Raw genomic sequence first — 18,748 nt, forward strand, 5'->3', positions numbered from 1 at the left:
TGCCTTCAAATGCACTATCATGTGCATTTAAACGGAGATGCAGCCCTTCAGACAAGTTGAGGTGATCTCTCTCTCTCTCTCTCTCTCTCTCATGTAATTATGAAAATTTGTTGCAGTTCCATTAAGATTCAACATAAATTTTTGATGTTCTCAACGTCCTGGAAGAGCCTTTAAGATACCTTTTTTTCATGTAACTATCACGGTAAACTACATCACGTTTACTAGACAAAAGGTAGCGATCATCAACTTTTTTTGTTCGTGTGGTCAGTTACTGGTACTGCTTTGACTCGAACAATTGGAGTGCCGTGTATAAACATACGGCTGGGAAGGACTACAAATTTAAAGCTGGTTATGATTCTGAGGTCCGACTTGGATGGGCGTCTCTCTGGGTAAGTCTTATTTTATTATGCTTAAATTTGCCTTTCAATTTCACGTGCAATTTGCTCAGTCTATTTTCTTTTCACGTGAAATGACATGGTCTGAACAAATATCAAACCTTCATTATGATGCCTGCATTTTGAATTATTCTTTTAAATTCCATTGAAACTAAGACGCTACTTTATCCGATTTTTCTTTATATATTTGTGCACTCATTCCTCAAGGGAAAATCTAGGATAGTAATCTAAATTACTCATTAAGAGTTTGTGAAGCAAGAGTAAGTTGTTCTGTAGTTAGCGACTTCAAATAAACATCAATTAGGAACTTCTAGCTGTCCAATGAGCATGGTTGAACTTCCCGCTATTGAATTTTTTAGTTTTTGTTAAAGAACGGTGAAAGCTTTTCAGAGTTTGTCATGAGTAATTCTGATGTTGAGTGACGCACAAGCATTACCAGTGATGCGTTTGGCCAGGTGCTCAAGTCAGAATTTCACCTATTTAACGGGTACAGAAGATGAAAATGCAGAGGAAACCATCTTTTAGTGCTGTCATGGTTTCCGAGTCCCTCTCTTGAATTTTTATTCTGGTACAGATCTATATATATCTTACAATAAAACTCACTTTCTTTCAATTGAACAACTAATGTGATGATGTGAATTTTTTTTGGTGTTTTCTCGTTTTTATCAACCCTCATACTAGTATATTATCGAAACCAATTGAAGTTTACTGTCGTCAAAACCTGAGCCAAATAGTAACTGTCATGTATTAGGCAATATTTAGTTAAGCAGATGAGTTTGATGCATGTTTTTGAGAAACAAAAATTTGAGTAAAGATACTTGGTCAGGATTGGTGACAGGAGAGAGGTGACAGGTGTTTGCGTGTCAGCGTCTGTTTGGGTGTTTTTTTCAAAATGTCCAATCAGTGATTGACATGTGTTACCTTGTCACCAAACCCTGTTTGTTAGCATAACTCCAAAAATTTTGATGTGTAATAAACCGTGTGGTTCCAGGTTGGAGATGAAGATGGCAAAGCAAAGACAGCTCCAATGAAGATGAAAGTGCAATTCATGCTCCAAGTTCCACAAGATGATATCAAATCATCTGTTTTAATGTTCCGTGTCAAGAAGAGGTGGGACATATGATTCTGTATTAATTAGAGTGGCTTGTTTGATTTTCCATCGGAGTATTCGGCATTACTATCATGTTGTAACTCCCCGAAATAATTTATTCTCCCTTTTTTTGTTTTGTTTTAGCTTCTGTTTCAAGATAATTTTTTATCACCCCTAGTCAAATCGTCTCAATTGAAGTTAAATTAAATGAAAAAGAAAAATCTTGATTATAGATACGTTCTTTTGAAAAAAATTAAAATATTTTCTTATTTTTTAACTACACGTTTTTCGTCAATACACTATTTAAAAATATATTTTTATGAAAATAATGTGGCTCAAACAAGGTTCTCATCTAAAAGGTTTGAAAAGTACGAAGAGAGAGAGAGAGAGAGATTATAATTTTGACCAATTTTCATTGCATATTTAGATATTATGGCCCAGATTGGTACACATTAATGTAAAAATGAAAATGAAAAATATGGTCGTCCCACACAAGAGATAGAAATTTAAATTTGGTAGCTTAATGTGATGGTCAACGATCATATTTTTCATTTTAATAAAGAAAAATGGGAAGTAAAAGGGGCTATATATTTTTAGTAGTCTACTATAATCACTCTACATTGTATAAGAGGAATGTATAAGCTCCCGTTTGAGAGTTATTTTTCACCCAAAAATATTAATTTTTTGATTGTTATTTTACTATTTCAGTTGTCATTTTTAACTTCTTCACTTATAGACGGCCTCCACTTTTTTCCTTAACGATCAAAAAATTAATTCTCAAAATTATTAACGAACATGTCCCAAGTATTAGAAAAAGGGAAAAGTTTATACATTTTTTTTTGGTTATTATAAAAATAAAATAAATTTTTATTTATAAATGTATTTAGATAACTTACTTTTCTACCACTTTTAAATAAAAAATTAACTTTTTCTGAAAAACATTCTTACAACTGTGTCAACATATGCAGGTTCCTTTAAAAAAAAAAGAAGAAGAAAAAAAGAAAAAAAAAAGCTCTGATTCACAAAAAAAATAATAATAATGAAAAATAAATAAATAAATTACTTATGAGCAATTTTACTTATTGTGTACAAAGATATTTGTATGACTCACTATTTTATTACCTTATGTAAAAGTTATAATTTTTCAAAAATATTTTTACATTATTATCAAAATAAATCACTCACTTATCATTAATTTTAATGAATACTTTTTCTTTTTCAACTATTCATGATTATAACAAGGATATGATTTATCGGTTGGATAAATAAAAGAATCGACCGGTTTAATAAATATTGGCGATCTCATAAGTGTTACTCAGTTGATCATGGTGATCGTGATTATGACTCTGACCGTAATTGTAACCGTAACCGTGACCGTGATCGTGACCGAAACCGAAACCGAAACCGAGACCGAATAAATATTAATTGATCTCATAAGTATCACTCGATTGGTACACACTAGGTATTTTCAGAACCAAAACGAAGAAGGTATCTAAATGCCAAACCTGCTCTAAAATTACTCGAGCAAAAATTAATAATTCCAGAAACCATATTACTGTCTTAAGCTGGGCCAAAAATTTCCCAATCATCTTCAAATTTCGTGATTACAGGGTTCTAGGGTTTGGTCATAGGAATGACTAATTTGCATGTTTGAATGGGGATTGAAAAATTCTTTCATTTGAGCAGTTGAGACAGATAGATTGATCTTTGAGGCTGATTTGATTTGTTGAAGAATGGCGTTTGTATACATACCGGTGCAGAACTCTGAGGAGGAGGTGCGCGTGGCACTGGACCAGCTGCCCCGCGACGCCACAGACATTCTCGATATTCTCAAGGCCGAGCAGGCTCCCCTCGACCTCTGGCTTATTATCGCCGTAAGTTTATTCATATACAGCTAATTGGTCTGTTATATGACACCAGTTCATGTATAAATAGGCATGTGAATGTTTTCAAATGTTTTACTGTGTTGTGCTGGAATAAAGATGTGCTGATTTTTATTTTTTATTTTATTTTATTTTTCTTATGAAGAACTGTGTTGTTTGTATCTATGAATTTGTGTTCGAATGACCTGATTTTGTATTCATGTTCGACATTTAGGACAATTGTTTTTGTTACTTTGGTGGGTATATCTAATGTATATATTTGGGTACTGAGTTATATCCTTTTTGTTCAAATTGAGGTACATTTGGGTGTTATATACAAATGGCTCGGGGGGCGGGGGGTGGATACAGCTCAGTTAGTAGAGCTCCACTCTTGCAATTGGGTTATTGTGATTATGGGTTGGATGTCTAACGCGTGCGTGCGTGAATTTGTCATTGAAATGAGACTTTTTTGTTTTTGAACTGTGTTTTATTGGTGGAGATACATGTCTACTTAAGGAAGTGTTCTACATAATCTTTTAGTTGTGCACAGTTCAAAGTTTTTTGGGCTGTGTGTGTGCAAAAATAGATGTTCGCTAAGACGAAGGTCTGGTTTAGAATTAAATTTTGTGTATCCTATGTGTTTACATGTGCATCACAACAATGATTAGGTATGGGTAAAATAACTTTCATGTCAGTAGTAATTGTAAAGTTGGATGCATTTGGCATTATTAAATGAGTGTTTAGCTGGATTCAGGTTGAGTTTAGTGCTTGTTGGGAGAAAATATAATCGCACTATAATTTGAAGTCGAAGTCAAACATTAATTTCAGCTATACATTCACAATTACTATCCGCTTATAATTCACACATCGAAATAGGATCCACTACTCCTTTTCAGTATAACCCCATTAAAAGTTCTCGCAAACAAGCTCTTAGACTTATAACTTACTTTGTGAGAAGTTGCCATGTCTCACGTACAATTGTAACTTGTGTTCGGGAAGTTGAATTTTTTGATACTTCTAATTTTTGTTATTCATGTTCCAAGTATGAGAGCTAGTTATAGATTCAGGACTTGGTACAAATGTGGATTGGAATCTGTTGCTTGCACTTGTATCAATTTTGTATGTTGTGTATGAATTTGCTAGTTTGGGTGCAGAGGGAGTACTTCAAACAAGGTAAAATTGAACAGTTTCGACAAATATTGGAAGAAGGGTCTAGCCCAGGTAAATTTTCTTCTCGTAATGTTGATTTGCTGACATTCCTTTTAGATGATAAAACATTTCTATATGTTAGATTCTGATGAAGATTATTGTTCTACAGAAATCGATGAATATTATGCAGATGTGAGATATGAGAGGATTGCCATTCTAAATGCTCTGGGGGCGTATTACAGCTATCTTGGCAAAATAGAGACAAAACAAAGAGAAAAGGAAGAGCATTATATTATGGCGACACAGTACTATAACAAGGCATCAAGAATAGACATGCATGAACCTTCAACTTGGATTGGGAAAGGTAAACAACCTTTTGCTGCTTCTTGTTACTTGGCGGTGCTTGGGCAGTAAAATCTAGATTACATTGACTATCATAGACACATAGATTATATAAACTGTTCTCGAGGTCTTGAGAAATTTGTTTTATGATATTGGAGCACTGTACTGGAAAAAAAAAATTCTGCAAATAGTGTATTGCTGCCACTGTTTATAGCATATATGTGGCCTTGAAATGAGCATCTACTTTCAAAATCAGGAGTAGCTCATTGTATTTTAGAATTTATCCTTCCAAACATATGGTCTTATGTGGAAAATGGAATGAGCATAAGATGAAAATTTCAGGGATATGTCAATTGTAAATCCCCCCCCCCCCCCCCAACTTTTTTCCCCCAATTTGAGCGAAATTAACATCTTTAATGGAAATTCATCTAAGTTAAAAAAAAATTACTAAGTCTGTGGGAGAGATAGAGAGAGTGAGGTCGTACATCACTTCTGGTATTGGAAGATGTATGGGATTGAAAAGTTAAGGATCTTGACGATGAGATTAAATTGGGGGCAAGTTATGTGTGCTCCATTATTATTAGGGAAAATTGCAACGGCGGTCCATATCCTTTTCGTTTTCTACAGAATTTATCTTAATCTTCATTTTATGTTAGCGAAGATCCCTAACTTTTTATAAATATGCACCTGAGGTCCATTTGGACGGAAACTGTCCAAAACACCGACAGTTGAGTGGGAAAATTCCTTAAACTATCTGCTACGACAACAGTTTTACTGGATGTTGATATCTTTTTGGACGGTGTTTTGGATGGTTTTATTGGATGTTGATTCCTTAATTCTCCCGGTCAATTGATGGTGTTTTGGACGGTTTCCATCCAGATGGATTTGATGGGCATATTTATAAAAGATTAGGAAATTCCATTGGCACAAAATGAAAGTTAGGGTAAAGTCTGCAAAAAATTAAAAGGTTGGGGACCACTCACTATTGGAATTTTCCCTTATTATTAGTATTATTATTATTATTATTATTATTTCTTTTTTTTTTGGGGGGGGGGTGTTTAAATTGTGGACTTTGTTGCATATTTTGATGTTGATTACTTTGTCAAGGTACTTGAATCCTGCATTTAAGATCTAAAAGGTAGTGACAAGAAGATTAGGAAATATTTATTTATATTGAAGGGTTAGAACTGAGCTGAGCATGACGGCACCTGTGAACATGTACGCACTGAGCTCTTTTCATTTGCACAATTACAGAAAGTGCAGGTTTTTCTCAAGGTGGGGGGAAAAATTGTTGAGTGTTTTTAATTATAATTTTTCTTTCGAAATTTGAATGATGGTTGGGTGGTTATCGATTGAAGCAAGGATTTTCTTGGCTCTGTAGAGTTAAGTCCATTAGTTGCTTCTCTGGCATATATAAATATTTTTTATTTTTATTTTTTGTGAATAATTCTATCGTTGTTTGGTTTTTGGATTCCTTCATTGTTGTATTTCTTCTCTGCCAGCTTATAATTATATGCTTGCACACATTCTCTTTTACAGGTCAGCTTTTACTGGCCAAGGGTGATGTTGAACAAGCATTTAATGCTTTCAAGATTGTGCTGGATGGAGACCGCGATAATGTTCCAGCTCTTCTTGGTCAGGTACTTTCATTTTAATGCTCTTTGTGTAAAATGATTTAATCAAATATTTTTTATTTTAACTTTTGTGCTTGTTTGGAAAATTGCTTATAGACATGCTGGATTGTGCCTTTTTAATAAACGATTTGAATGGTCAGGGTGCATCCCAGTTAATAAAAAACTCTCTTCCTATCCCACGAATTCCCTCCACTGTCTTCTTTCTTCTCTTCTTTTCTTGTCCTTGTTCCTCTAAAATAGTTTGGTATGAGAAGTTTCTTCCCTTCTTTTTTCTGTTGTGGGGTGGAGAATATTTGTTGTTTGACTCCATTGCTCAGGTGAAGGATATTTCTCTTCATTTTAGTTGTTTTGTAGGAGGCAAATTGGAAGAGTTGAAAGGGGATATTGATCACTTATTCCCTTACCGAATGCTAGTATCTTTCCATCTTAGGTTATTGTATGATTTATTCAATTTGTCTCACTCTTAAAATTGTAAGGATTGGAAATACAAGTGACAATTTTCTCATTGGAAATACAAGTGAAAATTTTGTCATTCTCCTTTCTTTCCTCCACCACCCTCTAACCCAGTCCTTGTCTTTAATCACGCCTTTTCAAGTTTCCCAACTGTATACATATTAAACTTCTCAGGTATCAATCTTCTTGCATTTCATGATCAGCTATATAAGTCTCAGGCTGATGTGCTTTACAACAATGTGGTTATTTCTAAGAATTGAATAGTGGCTTTTGTAGCAATTAACGATCTTCTATTTATCTGCAGGCTTGTGTCCACTTTAGTCGTGGTCGATATAGTGATTCATTGGAGTTATATAAGGTTTTCCCATTTCTTTTGTACTTTCTGATAAAAAGGTTTCCAGTTTATGGTTTTGGGACTGTGGTTGTGGGCAGAGGAGTCCTCATGAAAAATTTATGTTTTTTATTCTGTTACCTTGAGCTGTGAACCTCGTTTTATGTCTCCGTTTCCCATTAAATTATATCCGATTGGTCAGAGGGCCTTGCAAGTGTATCCGCGGTGTCCCGCAGCTGTAAGACTTGGAATAGCTCTGTGTCACTACAAATTGGGTCATCTTGAAAAGGCAAAACAATCATTTTGTCGTGTTTTACAGGCAAGTTGCTTCTAAACTTTGTGCATTAACTCAACTTGTAAACTATGACTTCATTTTACCTGAAATGGTTTTGATGTAAGTTTGTACTTTGACAATCTATAATCTGCAGTTAGATCCAGAAAATGTTGAGGCTCTAGTGGCACTTGGAATTTCAGATTTGCAAACTAATGAAGGTTAATTTTCGTTTTACAAACATGTATATTGTAAATATAAGGATACATTGACATTAAGTTTTCACGAATTTCTACTAGCACGTTATTTTACTGGATGGGAATAAACATCTGATTAGTGATGACAATGAGTCTCAGATATCTGCTTAATGATGATTCTCAGACAGTTATGTTTCACTAACTTTGTAGTCATTGCCATTTTAGATTTAAATTGATCTTAGTTTTTGGAGTTCTCGATTCTACGATGTAGTTCTGGTATAAATCTGGTTTTGATGCTGGAGGGTCATTTAAGTTTGTTTTGGCCATAGTTTATGAAATCTTTCTACTTGTGCCAAACTTGTTTGCAGCTTCTACTATTAGAAGTGGAATGGAAAAGATGCAGATGGCTTTTGAGATATATCCATACTGTGCCATGTCGCTGAATTATCTGGCGAATCATTTCTTCTTCACTGGTCAACATTTCCTAGTTGAGCAACTGACTGAAACTGCCCTTGCTGTAACCACACATGGCCCAACAAAGTCACATTCTTACTACAATTTAGCTCGATCTTACCATAGCAAGGTTGGTATTATATCCATGTTTGCCTTTGGATCGTCAATCCTGGTTTGTCAAATCTCTATGTGGTGAAAATATTGGAGAATTTCACCTTTCTTCTTTTCTCCTGCTTGATAAATAGCCTGAATGATTTTCTCATCTACTCAAACTTTAGGTGATCATGGATTTCTTTTAGTTGCCAGTGATGGACTATGTCAACTCGATAAATTATTATCCTTACAATTATTCTTCTTTTGCTCTTTACCTATGCTTATAATATGTCTAATTTTTGCTTGATCTCAGGGGGACTATGAAAAGGCTGGAATGTATTATATGGCATCCGTAAAAGAAAGCAATAAGCCTCATGAATTTATATTGCCTTACTATGGTGGGTATATCTTGCCTTCTGTTTTTCACTACTCATCACCCTCTGTTGGTGCCAATTACTAAAAATATGGCAGATGTAGGACAAGCATGGTGGTCAGTAGTAACTGTTGAGTCATTTGTTGCACCAATGAATGTTAATAATATTATTGACTATTGTGGGAAAAAAAATTCATTTGCAATGTTCATTATCATTTTAAATTATACACACAATCCCATGAAAGCGATATACATAGAATATAAGGATTTAGTAGGCAATTAATATTCATGATGGAAAAAGAAGTTGAATTCCCTCACATGATTGCCATTTAAATAAATAATAATATATAGATGATAATTCAATTAGCCAGAGGAATCAAAATACTTGAAGAGTATATATGTCAATTATTATATTTCATCTATGGGGCTATGATTAAGCTCGAATAACTGAAAATTGCAAGGACATACTTTTGGACATCATTTTGTTTCCTAATGTATAAATCTATAAATCCCAAATTTTTTAGAAATATTGTAGTCAGTGTTATTACGTAGAAGTTTGTGTAGATAAGCATAGCTTAAAATATGACCTCTTATCAGTTAGGATGAGATAAAGGGTCATAAAAGAGGGGGTGGGGGAACTGACATATGAACGAATGATCTGACGTCGAGTGTGAAAGACCTTCTCATCACTATGTACTTCTGGTGCATGAATCTCATGTGCTCAATATTCCATGAAGTGCCCAGGTACGATCTAGGTTGAGGGCCAGGTGGCAACAGATCAGGTCAACGTCGTCCACTTGCCCATGAAGTTAAATTGGTGACTGTAATTGCATTTTTCAAATTCCCATAAGAAGCAATATGTGAAGTAGGTCTTCATTCTGTGCATCCTGGTTGGGACAAGCATGGGATATGAAAAATGGGATAAGGGAGTAAACTGAATAAAGAAAACCAAGTAGGTGTTGTCCTTTTTACCACATTTTGCTAATCACATGTCCAGGTGGTTCTGCAGCTTTTGTTGATATCAATAGATGAACTGCGTATGATCAATGTAGGACATACTTCTACTTCGGTTTCTGGATTAACATTCATAAGTTAAATGGTATGAAATTAATAAAAATGGAAAAGCAAAATCTTGGTTGTAGTGTGATAAAAGAAATTTATTTACCTTAAAATGAAATATAGGATGTACTTCTGCAGCTTTTGTTGATATCAATAGATGAACTGCATATGATCAATGTAGGACATACTTCTATGGTTACCTGAATTTATGCGCCTTCTATGGTTTCTCTCCCCTTTCTTGCTGCTGCCTCCTTTATCCTGCATCAGACCTTGGTGAAAAGACAACTGGTGATATGGGCTTTGAAACATTCTCTGACTGCGCATGAACTGTGCATTCTCATGTCATAAAATAAACTAAAATAAATCTATTGACATCTGCAATGCCATTCCAAGCAGTAATTTCATGCTATGTGGAAATGAGCATGATGTTTCGAAGAATTTTCCTGGAAATTCTCTCATATTTAACTTCTCTTATTCAGCATCAGCTCATTGAAATTTTTTGCTTCCTTCAAATAGGTTTGGGGCAGGTTCAAATGAAATTGGGAGACCTGAGAAGTGCCTTATCAAATTTTGAGAAAGTCTTGGAGGTGCAACCAGAAAATTGCGAGACATTGAAGGTGAGTGAATAAACATTCAAGAATGTCATCTGGTTTTGAATTTTTTCTACATATTCACTCTTGATGGGTTGTACTTAACCAAGCTAAAATTTTATTTGTGAGCTAGGCTCTTGGACACATATATTTTCAACTTGGGCAAAATGAGAAGGCCCAAGAACTTTTTAAGAAAGCTACCAAAGTCGATCCTCGAGATCCTCAGGTAACTGTCATGTCAGCTATCCAGTTTGATGATATTGCTATACTTGTATTTTAAGTGCAGGACCTAAAAACCTTATTTTTCTAAAAGTAAATATGAGATCAAATTGATGTACTTTTATATTTTTCCAAGTCTATCAACTGAATATGAAGATAAAAATTTTGGTTCTAATAAAATTTTAGATGTTTTGGATGGATCTCTGTAGCATAGACACTTCAATTAGGGTAGCGTATTCGTGTCTGAAGCGTGTCGATATTGACACTCCTCGGACACTCTACCATAAACATTTTTCATTGTTTATTAAAAATATTATATATTTTTAACTTAAACTTATTAGTAAATAACAAATGGGTACTCGTATTTAAAAGATTTCAACAGGAAAAATTAATACCCAGTGTAAAACTAAATTTATACTATATAAATGAAGATTTTTAAAGATTTTAATCAACGTGTCGATGACGTGTCGTGTCTTCACTTTTTTGAAAAATCACGTGTCGACATATCCGACACGCATCTTGTTGGACACACATGTTCGTTTCGGGGCATCATAGGGATGGATTTAAAATACCAACCTATAATGAACGTGAGTCACTTAATCTCATCTACTAGGAGACATTACAAATAGTAGAATGCTGGTAAAACAGCTATTTTTACATGTTGTCTTCATTTCTATTTTATTGTCTTTCCATTGCTAACGAGAATTAGGAAAGTGCCTGACCTTTTAGAAATGATTATAGGCTAAATTTTATTTGGATTAAACCTGAGGGGTAGCTCGGTGGTAAGACTTTGGGTTTGCTCCCCAATGGTCACCAGTTCGAGTCCCCTTAGAGCCATTGAGGTGAGTATTCGGCTGTAAATTTCAGGGCCTTATGGGATTATTCGAGGTGCGCGTAAGCTGGTCCGAACACCCATGGTTATAAAAAAAAAAAAATAAATAAAAAATTATTTGGATCAACCAACTTTGTTGGCTCTAATAACAAATATTATGACACAATGTTATCTTAGTACAACAATAGCTACTCCTCTAATTCAAAGGATTGCACCGACAAATTCAAAATCATAGAAAAGTACTAGTTTTACTGACAACTTAAAATGTATAAGAATCAAGATAATATATTGAAGTGTAATTTCCAAGAATTAGATTTGACATGTCTGTGACGTGTCCTGTGTGCTAGTTTTTCAAAAAGTTTCATGTTAGATTATGAAATTCAATCACATTGGATTGTTTCTGTGTTGTGGCTGAATCCATGCTTCATAAGGTTAACCTTTTTGATGCCAGCATTGTCCTGTCTAGCATGACTTTTTCATGAATTTCAGAGGAACACATAGTATCTGATGATTTCATCTCACACACCACTGAGCTTTGCTCACTAACATACATTTTTACAGGCATTTCTGGATCTGGGAGAGCTGTTATTGTCGACAGATGATTGTGCTGCTCTAGATGCCTTCAAGACAGTAAGGACCTTCTGAACTTTAGATTTATTTATTTATTTTTTTTTTGGGTCAATTCCCAGCAAGTAATATGTTCTGGCATCTTAAAGTACTTCTTTCGCCTATGCCCCTGTTCAAGTTTCTTATACTTTTCCATCTTTTGTACCTATAAACATTGTTTTAGTGATTATCACACTGTTAGTAGAACTGTAGAAGTTAAGAAAGGCATTCTTATTTGTGAATGGGAGGAATAAGTGATGACAATTTTAAGGCTATGTCCGAAACTCATCCTTATCAAAATTCCAAGTAACTGAAGAATCTCACTCCTTTATAGACTTAATTGTGAATGGGAGAAAGAACTATTGAAAATTGTAGTGCTGTCCGTTTATAACATCTTTCTTATCCAAACCATTTAACTAAAGATTCTTCATACATTTTCTGAAGACATTGCCAAATATGTCTTTGCACTGTGTCTTTAAAGAAATTTTCTTTTCCTTCTTTCGCCATTTTTACCATACTCTCAGCAAAAGCATTAGACTCTTCTTCTTCTGCTTCCCATTCTGGAGGGATGGAGAGGAAAATGTATGTGATATAATTTTTTTCTTTTTGTTGTCATCTTTTTGAGAGTTCTTGACCATTTCACTGAAATCCTTTTTCTGTGGGTCCTGTTTCTTTAAGGTTATCTTTCTTGTCCTTGTGATTATCTGTCTATTGGTTCAATGAACTTGATGAAAAAAGACTACTCGATATGTTAAAATTTTTGCTCTGCGAAGACTTGAACATTTATTCAAATGGGGGTGAGAGAGAGACAAGACCCCCCGAGTTTCTGTTGTATTTATTGCTTTTCAAAATATTGTGAACATTCTTATTTTTTTTCGTGATACTGAAACTTGGTGGTTTCATACAGGCTCGTAATCTTCTGAAAAAGGGGAACGAGGAAGTACCAATAGAGCTGCTCAACAATATTGGGGCTCTCCATTTTGACAGGGGAGAGTTTGAGGTCTTTAATACTCCTCGAGTTTGATATACTTCAGTGGTGGTTTGTTTGATTGTTTCTAAGAGTAACCTTGATTGCTTGTGGATTTCCAGCTTGCTGGTGAAGCCTTTATGGAAGCTCTGGGAGATGGCTTATGGCGTGACTTTGTTGATGCTAAAGCACAATCCAGTTTTAGAAATGTGGAACAATCAGATGTTAGTGGAGAGAGATTCAGTCCTAGTCGCAAGGTTCAGTCCAGCTTAATAAATAGTGCACTATATCCAATTGATGCCAGTTCATCTCTCCATCAACCCAGGGACTTTCAATTATTTCATCGACTTGAGGAACAGGGTACATCTGTAGAGCTTCCTTGGAATAAAGTTTCAACACTGTTTAATTTTGCCAGAGTATTGGAGCAGATGCATGACACTGAAATGGCTAGCATCTTTTATCGTCTAATACTATTTAAGGTATGCATGGTTACTCTGCTCACTTCGCTTTCCGATAGATATTATGGGCATTGATGAGGTGAATGCAAATGGTCTTAAACTTGGTCTTTGTCTAGAGATAAGTAATTTTGCAGTATAGCTTAATTTTACCGCAAGTTCTTTGCATTGCATGCCTTGAGGACAAAAATCTTGCTTTGATTTAATAGGTAAGCCTACTATATAACTGAATAATCAATTACAATAATATTACAATTAGTCTTTTATCATTTGAATTTGTACGGTTACCGCCCCTTAATTTTCATTAAAATAAACCAATGAAGCAGTAGAAGCAAAGAATGGGATAGTTTGCTAATGAAATGATAAAGGAACCATGAATAAAAATTCCCCAAGTTGATGCATAAGCGCATTTCAGAACTGGTTTACCACTTTTAGACATGAACTCTTAAATACGAATGTAGTGTTACATTTTCATTTAATTTTTCTATTGATTTAGTATTAGTTCTTCCCGATTTGGGAAAACTGAGGTTGAATTTCTGTAGATGGAGCTTGCATCATCATCATCATCATCATCACCATCACCATCACCATCACCATCACCATCATCATATATTATTTTTGTGGCACAACTTGAAGGCTGAATCAAATCATCAACCCAAATTACATCAAAGCATTTTATGTCCCCTTTACTTTGTTTTTCTTTCTTGATACAAGTTGCCAGAAAATTCGCGTCGGTATATGATCTTTTATCGTTTCCTTTTCATCGTCATTCTTTTTCCTCAATGTTCTACCCTTGCCATGTGTTTTATATCTGCATCATGATTCAGATGTTTGAGAGTATTCAAGTTTCAACCACCTCTATGATGTTTACAGTATGCGAATAGACTTATACAGCACAACTGCACCTAGATTGATCCTAAACCTGCACTTATTCATTCATCTGCAATGTTTGGTGTTAAAAATAGTTGGATAAGGCTGATTGAATACAATAATTCTGTATTGTGTATCATAGCCCTTGTTTGAGCCCCATTCTTTAGGAAAAAATGCATTTTTAAACAGTATTTTGAAATCATTTTAACCACACATTCTTTATAAAATAATATTACAAGCAAATCCAAAACTTTTCTTTATTTTTTAACCACAGATTTCTCATTAATAAACTATTCAAAAATGCATTTTCCCTCTAAAATGGGGCTCAAACAAGGGCATAGACTTGTTTCGCTTGTATTTTGTCCTTGCAATTTTTTCTAACCTTAATCATGAATTTTCAGTATCCAGACTATACAGATGCTTATCTGAGGCTCGCTGCCATTGCAAAAGCTCGAAATAATATTCAACTCAGTATCGAACTGGTTGTTATGTCCTTCTAGCTATTTTACAAAACTAGTTTTCATTTTTCTAACATTTTTATACCCTTGCGGTCATTTTCAAGGAAAGATGTTTTTGGTCTTAGATTGGTGATGCTCTGAAGGTGGATGACAAGTGCCAAGATGCTTTGCTAATGCTTGGTGACTTGGAGCTTAAGAATGACGACTGGGTCAAGGCAAAGGAAACTTTCCGGGCTGCTAAAGATGCAACTGATGGGACGGATTCTTATGCTGCAGTTTGTTTGGTATAAACATATTCAAAATGCTATCTCTGTTAAGTTTTTCTGATTATTAATTAATAATAAAAATGCATCACCGACTTGCTTAAGGTGTTTTCCTGCTATTTTTCTTTTCCTCATTGTGCAAATCTGAATGAAATTGTGTTTGTTTATGTTCTGTCCTAGTTTGGCAGTTTTACAATCATCGTTTCTTGTAATAATTATTACCTGGTAATTTATAATCTTGCTTTTATATCTGCAAGGGGAATTGGAACTGCTTTGCAGCCATTCGCAATGAGAAACGAGCTCCTAAGTTGGAAGCTACACATTTAGAGAAGGCTAAGGAACTGTACACAAAAGTATGGCATTTATCTTGGAAGCCTCTCAATTGAATATCTAGTCCTATTTCCTATTTTCTTTCTTTCTAAATTTCAGTTAAGCTTTTGTTAACAAAAAGAGTGCAATTATGGAGGGTGCTCTGGCTTTTAACAAATACTTTAAGCCCTTGTTTGAGCCCCATTTTGGGAGAAAAAAATGCATTTTTTTTAGTGCATTGATGGGAAATATGTGGTTAAAAAATAAGGAAAAATTCTGGATTTGCATGTAATATTATTTTATTAAAGAATGTGTGGTTGAAATGATGTCAAAACATTGTTTAAGATTGCATTTTTCCCCCCCTTCAAAGAATGGGGCTCAAACAAGGGCTAAATAGAGATGTTCTTCTTGGTTGATTTTTACTGGTTTAGGCGGCGTGGTTGGAATTCATTTTTTTTGTTTGTTTGTGAATTTTATATATAGGGACTGGCTAAAGTTCCTTGTCATGTGACTAAAATATTCCATCCTACTAGGTTCTGCAACAGAATCCTGCTAACCTCTATGCAGCAAATGGTGCTGGTGTGGTATTGGCAGAAAAAGGTCAATTTGATATAGCTAAGGATCTTTTTACACAGGTCTGCCAAACGTTTTATGTGTTGGTAGTGATTGAGGAAGATTTGCGCTTGTTTTGAGAGTCTTGTGTTCCCTATTTCTGCAGGTACAAGAAGCTGCAAGTGGAAGCTTCAACGTCCAGATGCCAGATATCTGGATTAACCTGGCCCATGTTCACTTTGCTCAAGGAAATTTTGCGTTGGCTGTGAAAATGGTCTGTCCAGCATTTTGTTTCCATATTTGCCTATGAGCTGACTTAAGTCTTATTTATTTTTGAATACATTTCAAAATCATGTGTCTTTTGCAGTATCAGAACTGTTTGCGAAAGTTCTATTATAATACGGACAGTCAAGTGCTTCTCTACTTAGCACGCACTCATTATGAAGCTGAGCAGTGGGAAGACTGCAAAAAGACTTTACTTAGAGCCATTCACTTGGCTCCATCAAATTACACATTTCGGTTTGATGTAGGAGTTGCAATGCAGAAGTTCTCGGCATCGACTCTTCAGAAGACTAAAAGAACTGTGGATGAGGTTCTCATCTTTTAACTGAATTTATTTTTGTTTGTAGTCATATGAGCAGTAACTGTTTAAGTTTCATCTCCGATATAACTGCTTATACTCTATCCTCGCATCCTTCCTTCCTTCCTTTAGTTAGGTGGTGGGAATGGTGTGTGCATTACAATATTACATAATCAAGTCATCAAAAATTACTGTACTTGCGTAGAAGTGAACATGCATCAGTGGAGAAAGCTCACTTGAAGGGTAGCTGGCTAGCAGCTATTCATTTGGTTTTTCATCTGATGAACTGACTCGGGCTACAGAATTGAACTGTGCCAACATTGAAGCATTAAGTGTTTACCAATCACGTGCACGGCTGACACACACTGCAGCCAGCTTCAAGCGGATGCTAACTAGAGCCTTGAGGATCATGTTTATCATTAGCATTGCTGAATATTTTTGTTTCCAACAAATCATAAGTTGCTTAAGGAGTTGCGAATATCTTTCACAGTTATTCTTGATGTCGGTTTCCAATGCTGGTAGCTTTGTCTACCATCTGTACTAATCCATGCAATGCAGACATATGGATCTAACATTGGATGCCACTTCAACAGTTCATGTACTGACTATATCTTAGTTGTAGCAATGGATTTTCATGCACAAACTCCTGCCACCATTTGGCCATTTGCATGGATAATAATTTTTTAATGCTAGAGTTTCTGCCTTCTACGGTTTCCTAGGTTCCAAAAACTTCTAAGTTACCCTTGCTAACCTTTTCTTTATACTTTTTTGAGACTTGCTTTTGCTGATTATGGAACTTATCCTGACGAGGTAGGTGCGAGCAACTGTGGCGGAGCTTAAGAATGCTGTCCGTTTGTTCAGCCTGCTATCTTCTGCCTCTAATCTTCATTTTCACGGATTTGACGAGACGAAAATTGGAACTCATGTTGGATATTGCCAGCACTTGCTTGATGCTGCGAAAGTTCATTGTGAGCTTGCTGAGCGAGAAGAGCAAAAAAATCAGGAAAGGATAAAAGTTATGCAACAGATGGAGTTGGCTGATGAATCCCGCAGGAAGGCAGAAGAGCAGAGAAAGTTTCAGGTCATTACTGTGCATTTCTTGACATGAAATATAAATTATTTGTTTTTCAGTTGCTCATACCATTCAATACAGTTGGAGAAAAGGAAGCAAGAGGATGAACTGAAGCAAGTTATGCAACAAGAGAAGCATTTAGAGCGTATCAAGGTAACTTTATTGTGTCAATTTGGTGTTCATTGTCAATTTATGTTATTGGTTTCTGAGGCTTTCTTGAATATTTTTTCCTTTCTTGCTCAAGCATTTTCACTCACAACACAGTTTCTGCATTTTGCAAATTTTGTAGAGTAGTAGGATGGAAATTTTCTTGGCGAATTTCATATATATTTTTCAGGGAGTGGTATTCTTTTCCTTGAGATGCCACTTCTATGACTAGGGAAATATTTTGGTCTCGAGTTGTGAATTAGGCAGTAATTCATGATGTTGACTGGAATATGCGAGGAATGTAGTACCTTAATGTTAGGATCTATTCATTTTCCAAGAATCTCTTTTTTCTTGTAGAAATCCTTTCCTCCCTTACATTATTTTTCCTGTATACAATCTGGATAGATAAATTGGTTACGAACAAATATTGCATAAAAATATCATTATTTGATTTCTCTAAGTGCATGCACCGTATTATTTATTGATATCTCCTTTTGATCTATTTTTTGAATGAGATCTACTGAAAGGAGAGTAATTTGCCTGTTATTTGTATAGTCACGTGTAAGTGATAATCAGCCTATTCAAGTCCAGTATTAAAGTTGAAAATTATATGGTTATAATGACTCTGAGAACTTGTTCCAGACAATGATAATTGGTTTTTAATATTTAAACATCAGTTGCCATCCTTTCTCGCTGAAAATTTTACATTTATATAGATTTACCCTTATTTCTTTTTTTCACATCTGTCCACATCTTCCCCGTGCTTTCAAGCTTGTATTTATTTTTAGGAACAATGGAAGAGTAGTGTTTCTGCTTCGAAGCGCAAGGATAGGTCCCAAACTGAAGAGGAGGAGAGTGGGCACGGTGAGAAGAGGAGGAGAAAAGGTGGAAAGCGTAAGAAGAAGGAGAAGACGTCACATTACGAATCAGAAGTAGAAGCTGACATGGAGAATCAAGAAGACGTGGAATATGAAGATGCCAATACGAATTACAGAGAGGCACCCGATGATCAAGTAGAAAACAATCCTCAAGATCTTCTTGCAGCAGCTGGCCTTGAAGATTCTGATGCCGAGGATGATGCTGTAATCTCTCTCTCTCTCTCCCCCCCCACACCCACCCCCACCCC

The 18,748-nt window shown here is 35.3% G+C and overlaps 2 protein-coding genes across 2 annotated transcripts in view; both read left to right on the plus strand.

The window, feature by feature from the left end:
- Positions 1 to 1,628, plus strand: part of LOC111397777 (outer envelope pore protein 37, chloroplastic-like) — a 3,055-nt gene extending 1,427 nt beyond the window's left edge. The window contains exons 2-4 of the mRNA XM_023024758.1: positions 3 to 61; positions 269 to 389; positions 1,387 to 1,628. Of these exons, the coding sequence (XP_022880526.1) occupies positions 3 to 61; positions 269 to 389; positions 1,387 to 1,518 (312 nt within the window). The 3' untranslated portion in view covers positions 1,519 to 1,628. The remainder of the gene's footprint in view (positions 1 to 2; positions 62 to 268; positions 390 to 1,386) is intronic.
- Positions 1,629 to 2,949: 1,321 nt separating this feature from the next.
- LOC111397778 (protein CTR9 homolog) overlaps positions 2,950 to 18,748 on the plus strand; it is a 28,464-nt gene continuing 12,665 nt past the window's right edge. The window contains exons 1-23 of the mRNA XM_023024759.1: positions 2,950 to 3,359; positions 4,502 to 4,568; positions 4,666 to 4,860; positions 6,378 to 6,478; positions 7,230 to 7,283; positions 7,459 to 7,575; positions 7,685 to 7,748; positions 8,093 to 8,307; positions 8,584 to 8,668; positions 10,219 to 10,319; positions 10,426 to 10,518; positions 11,905 to 11,973; positions 12,857 to 12,949; positions 13,039 to 13,395; positions 14,643 to 14,723; positions 14,825 to 14,983; positions 15,220 to 15,315; positions 15,805 to 15,906; positions 15,990 to 16,097; positions 16,191 to 16,415; positions 17,218 to 17,484; positions 17,557 to 17,628; positions 18,411 to 18,730. Of these exons, the coding sequence (XP_022880527.1) occupies positions 3,219 to 3,359; positions 4,502 to 4,568; positions 4,666 to 4,860; positions 6,378 to 6,478; positions 7,230 to 7,283; positions 7,459 to 7,575; positions 7,685 to 7,748; positions 8,093 to 8,307; positions 8,584 to 8,668; positions 10,219 to 10,319; positions 10,426 to 10,518; positions 11,905 to 11,973; positions 12,857 to 12,949; positions 13,039 to 13,395; positions 14,643 to 14,723; positions 14,825 to 14,983; positions 15,220 to 15,315; positions 15,805 to 15,906; positions 15,990 to 16,097; positions 16,191 to 16,415; positions 17,218 to 17,484; positions 17,557 to 17,628; positions 18,411 to 18,730 (3,182 nt within the window). The 5' untranslated portion in view covers positions 2,950 to 3,218. The remainder of the gene's footprint in view (positions 3,360 to 4,501; positions 4,569 to 4,665; positions 4,861 to 6,377; positions 6,479 to 7,229; positions 7,284 to 7,458; positions 7,576 to 7,684; positions 7,749 to 8,092; positions 8,308 to 8,583; positions 8,669 to 10,218; positions 10,320 to 10,425; positions 10,519 to 11,904; positions 11,974 to 12,856; positions 12,950 to 13,038; positions 13,396 to 14,642; positions 14,724 to 14,824; positions 14,984 to 15,219; positions 15,316 to 15,804; positions 15,907 to 15,989; positions 16,098 to 16,190; positions 16,416 to 17,217; positions 17,485 to 17,556; positions 17,629 to 18,410; positions 18,731 to 18,748) is intronic.

The sequence above is a fragment of the Olea europaea genome, chromosome 7 (genome assembly GCF_002742605.1).
Source record: "Olea europaea var. sylvestris chromosome 7, O_europaea_v1, whole genome shotgun sequence".
Lineage (NCBI taxonomy): Eukaryota > Viridiplantae > Streptophyta > Magnoliopsida > Lamiales > Oleaceae > Olea > Olea europaea.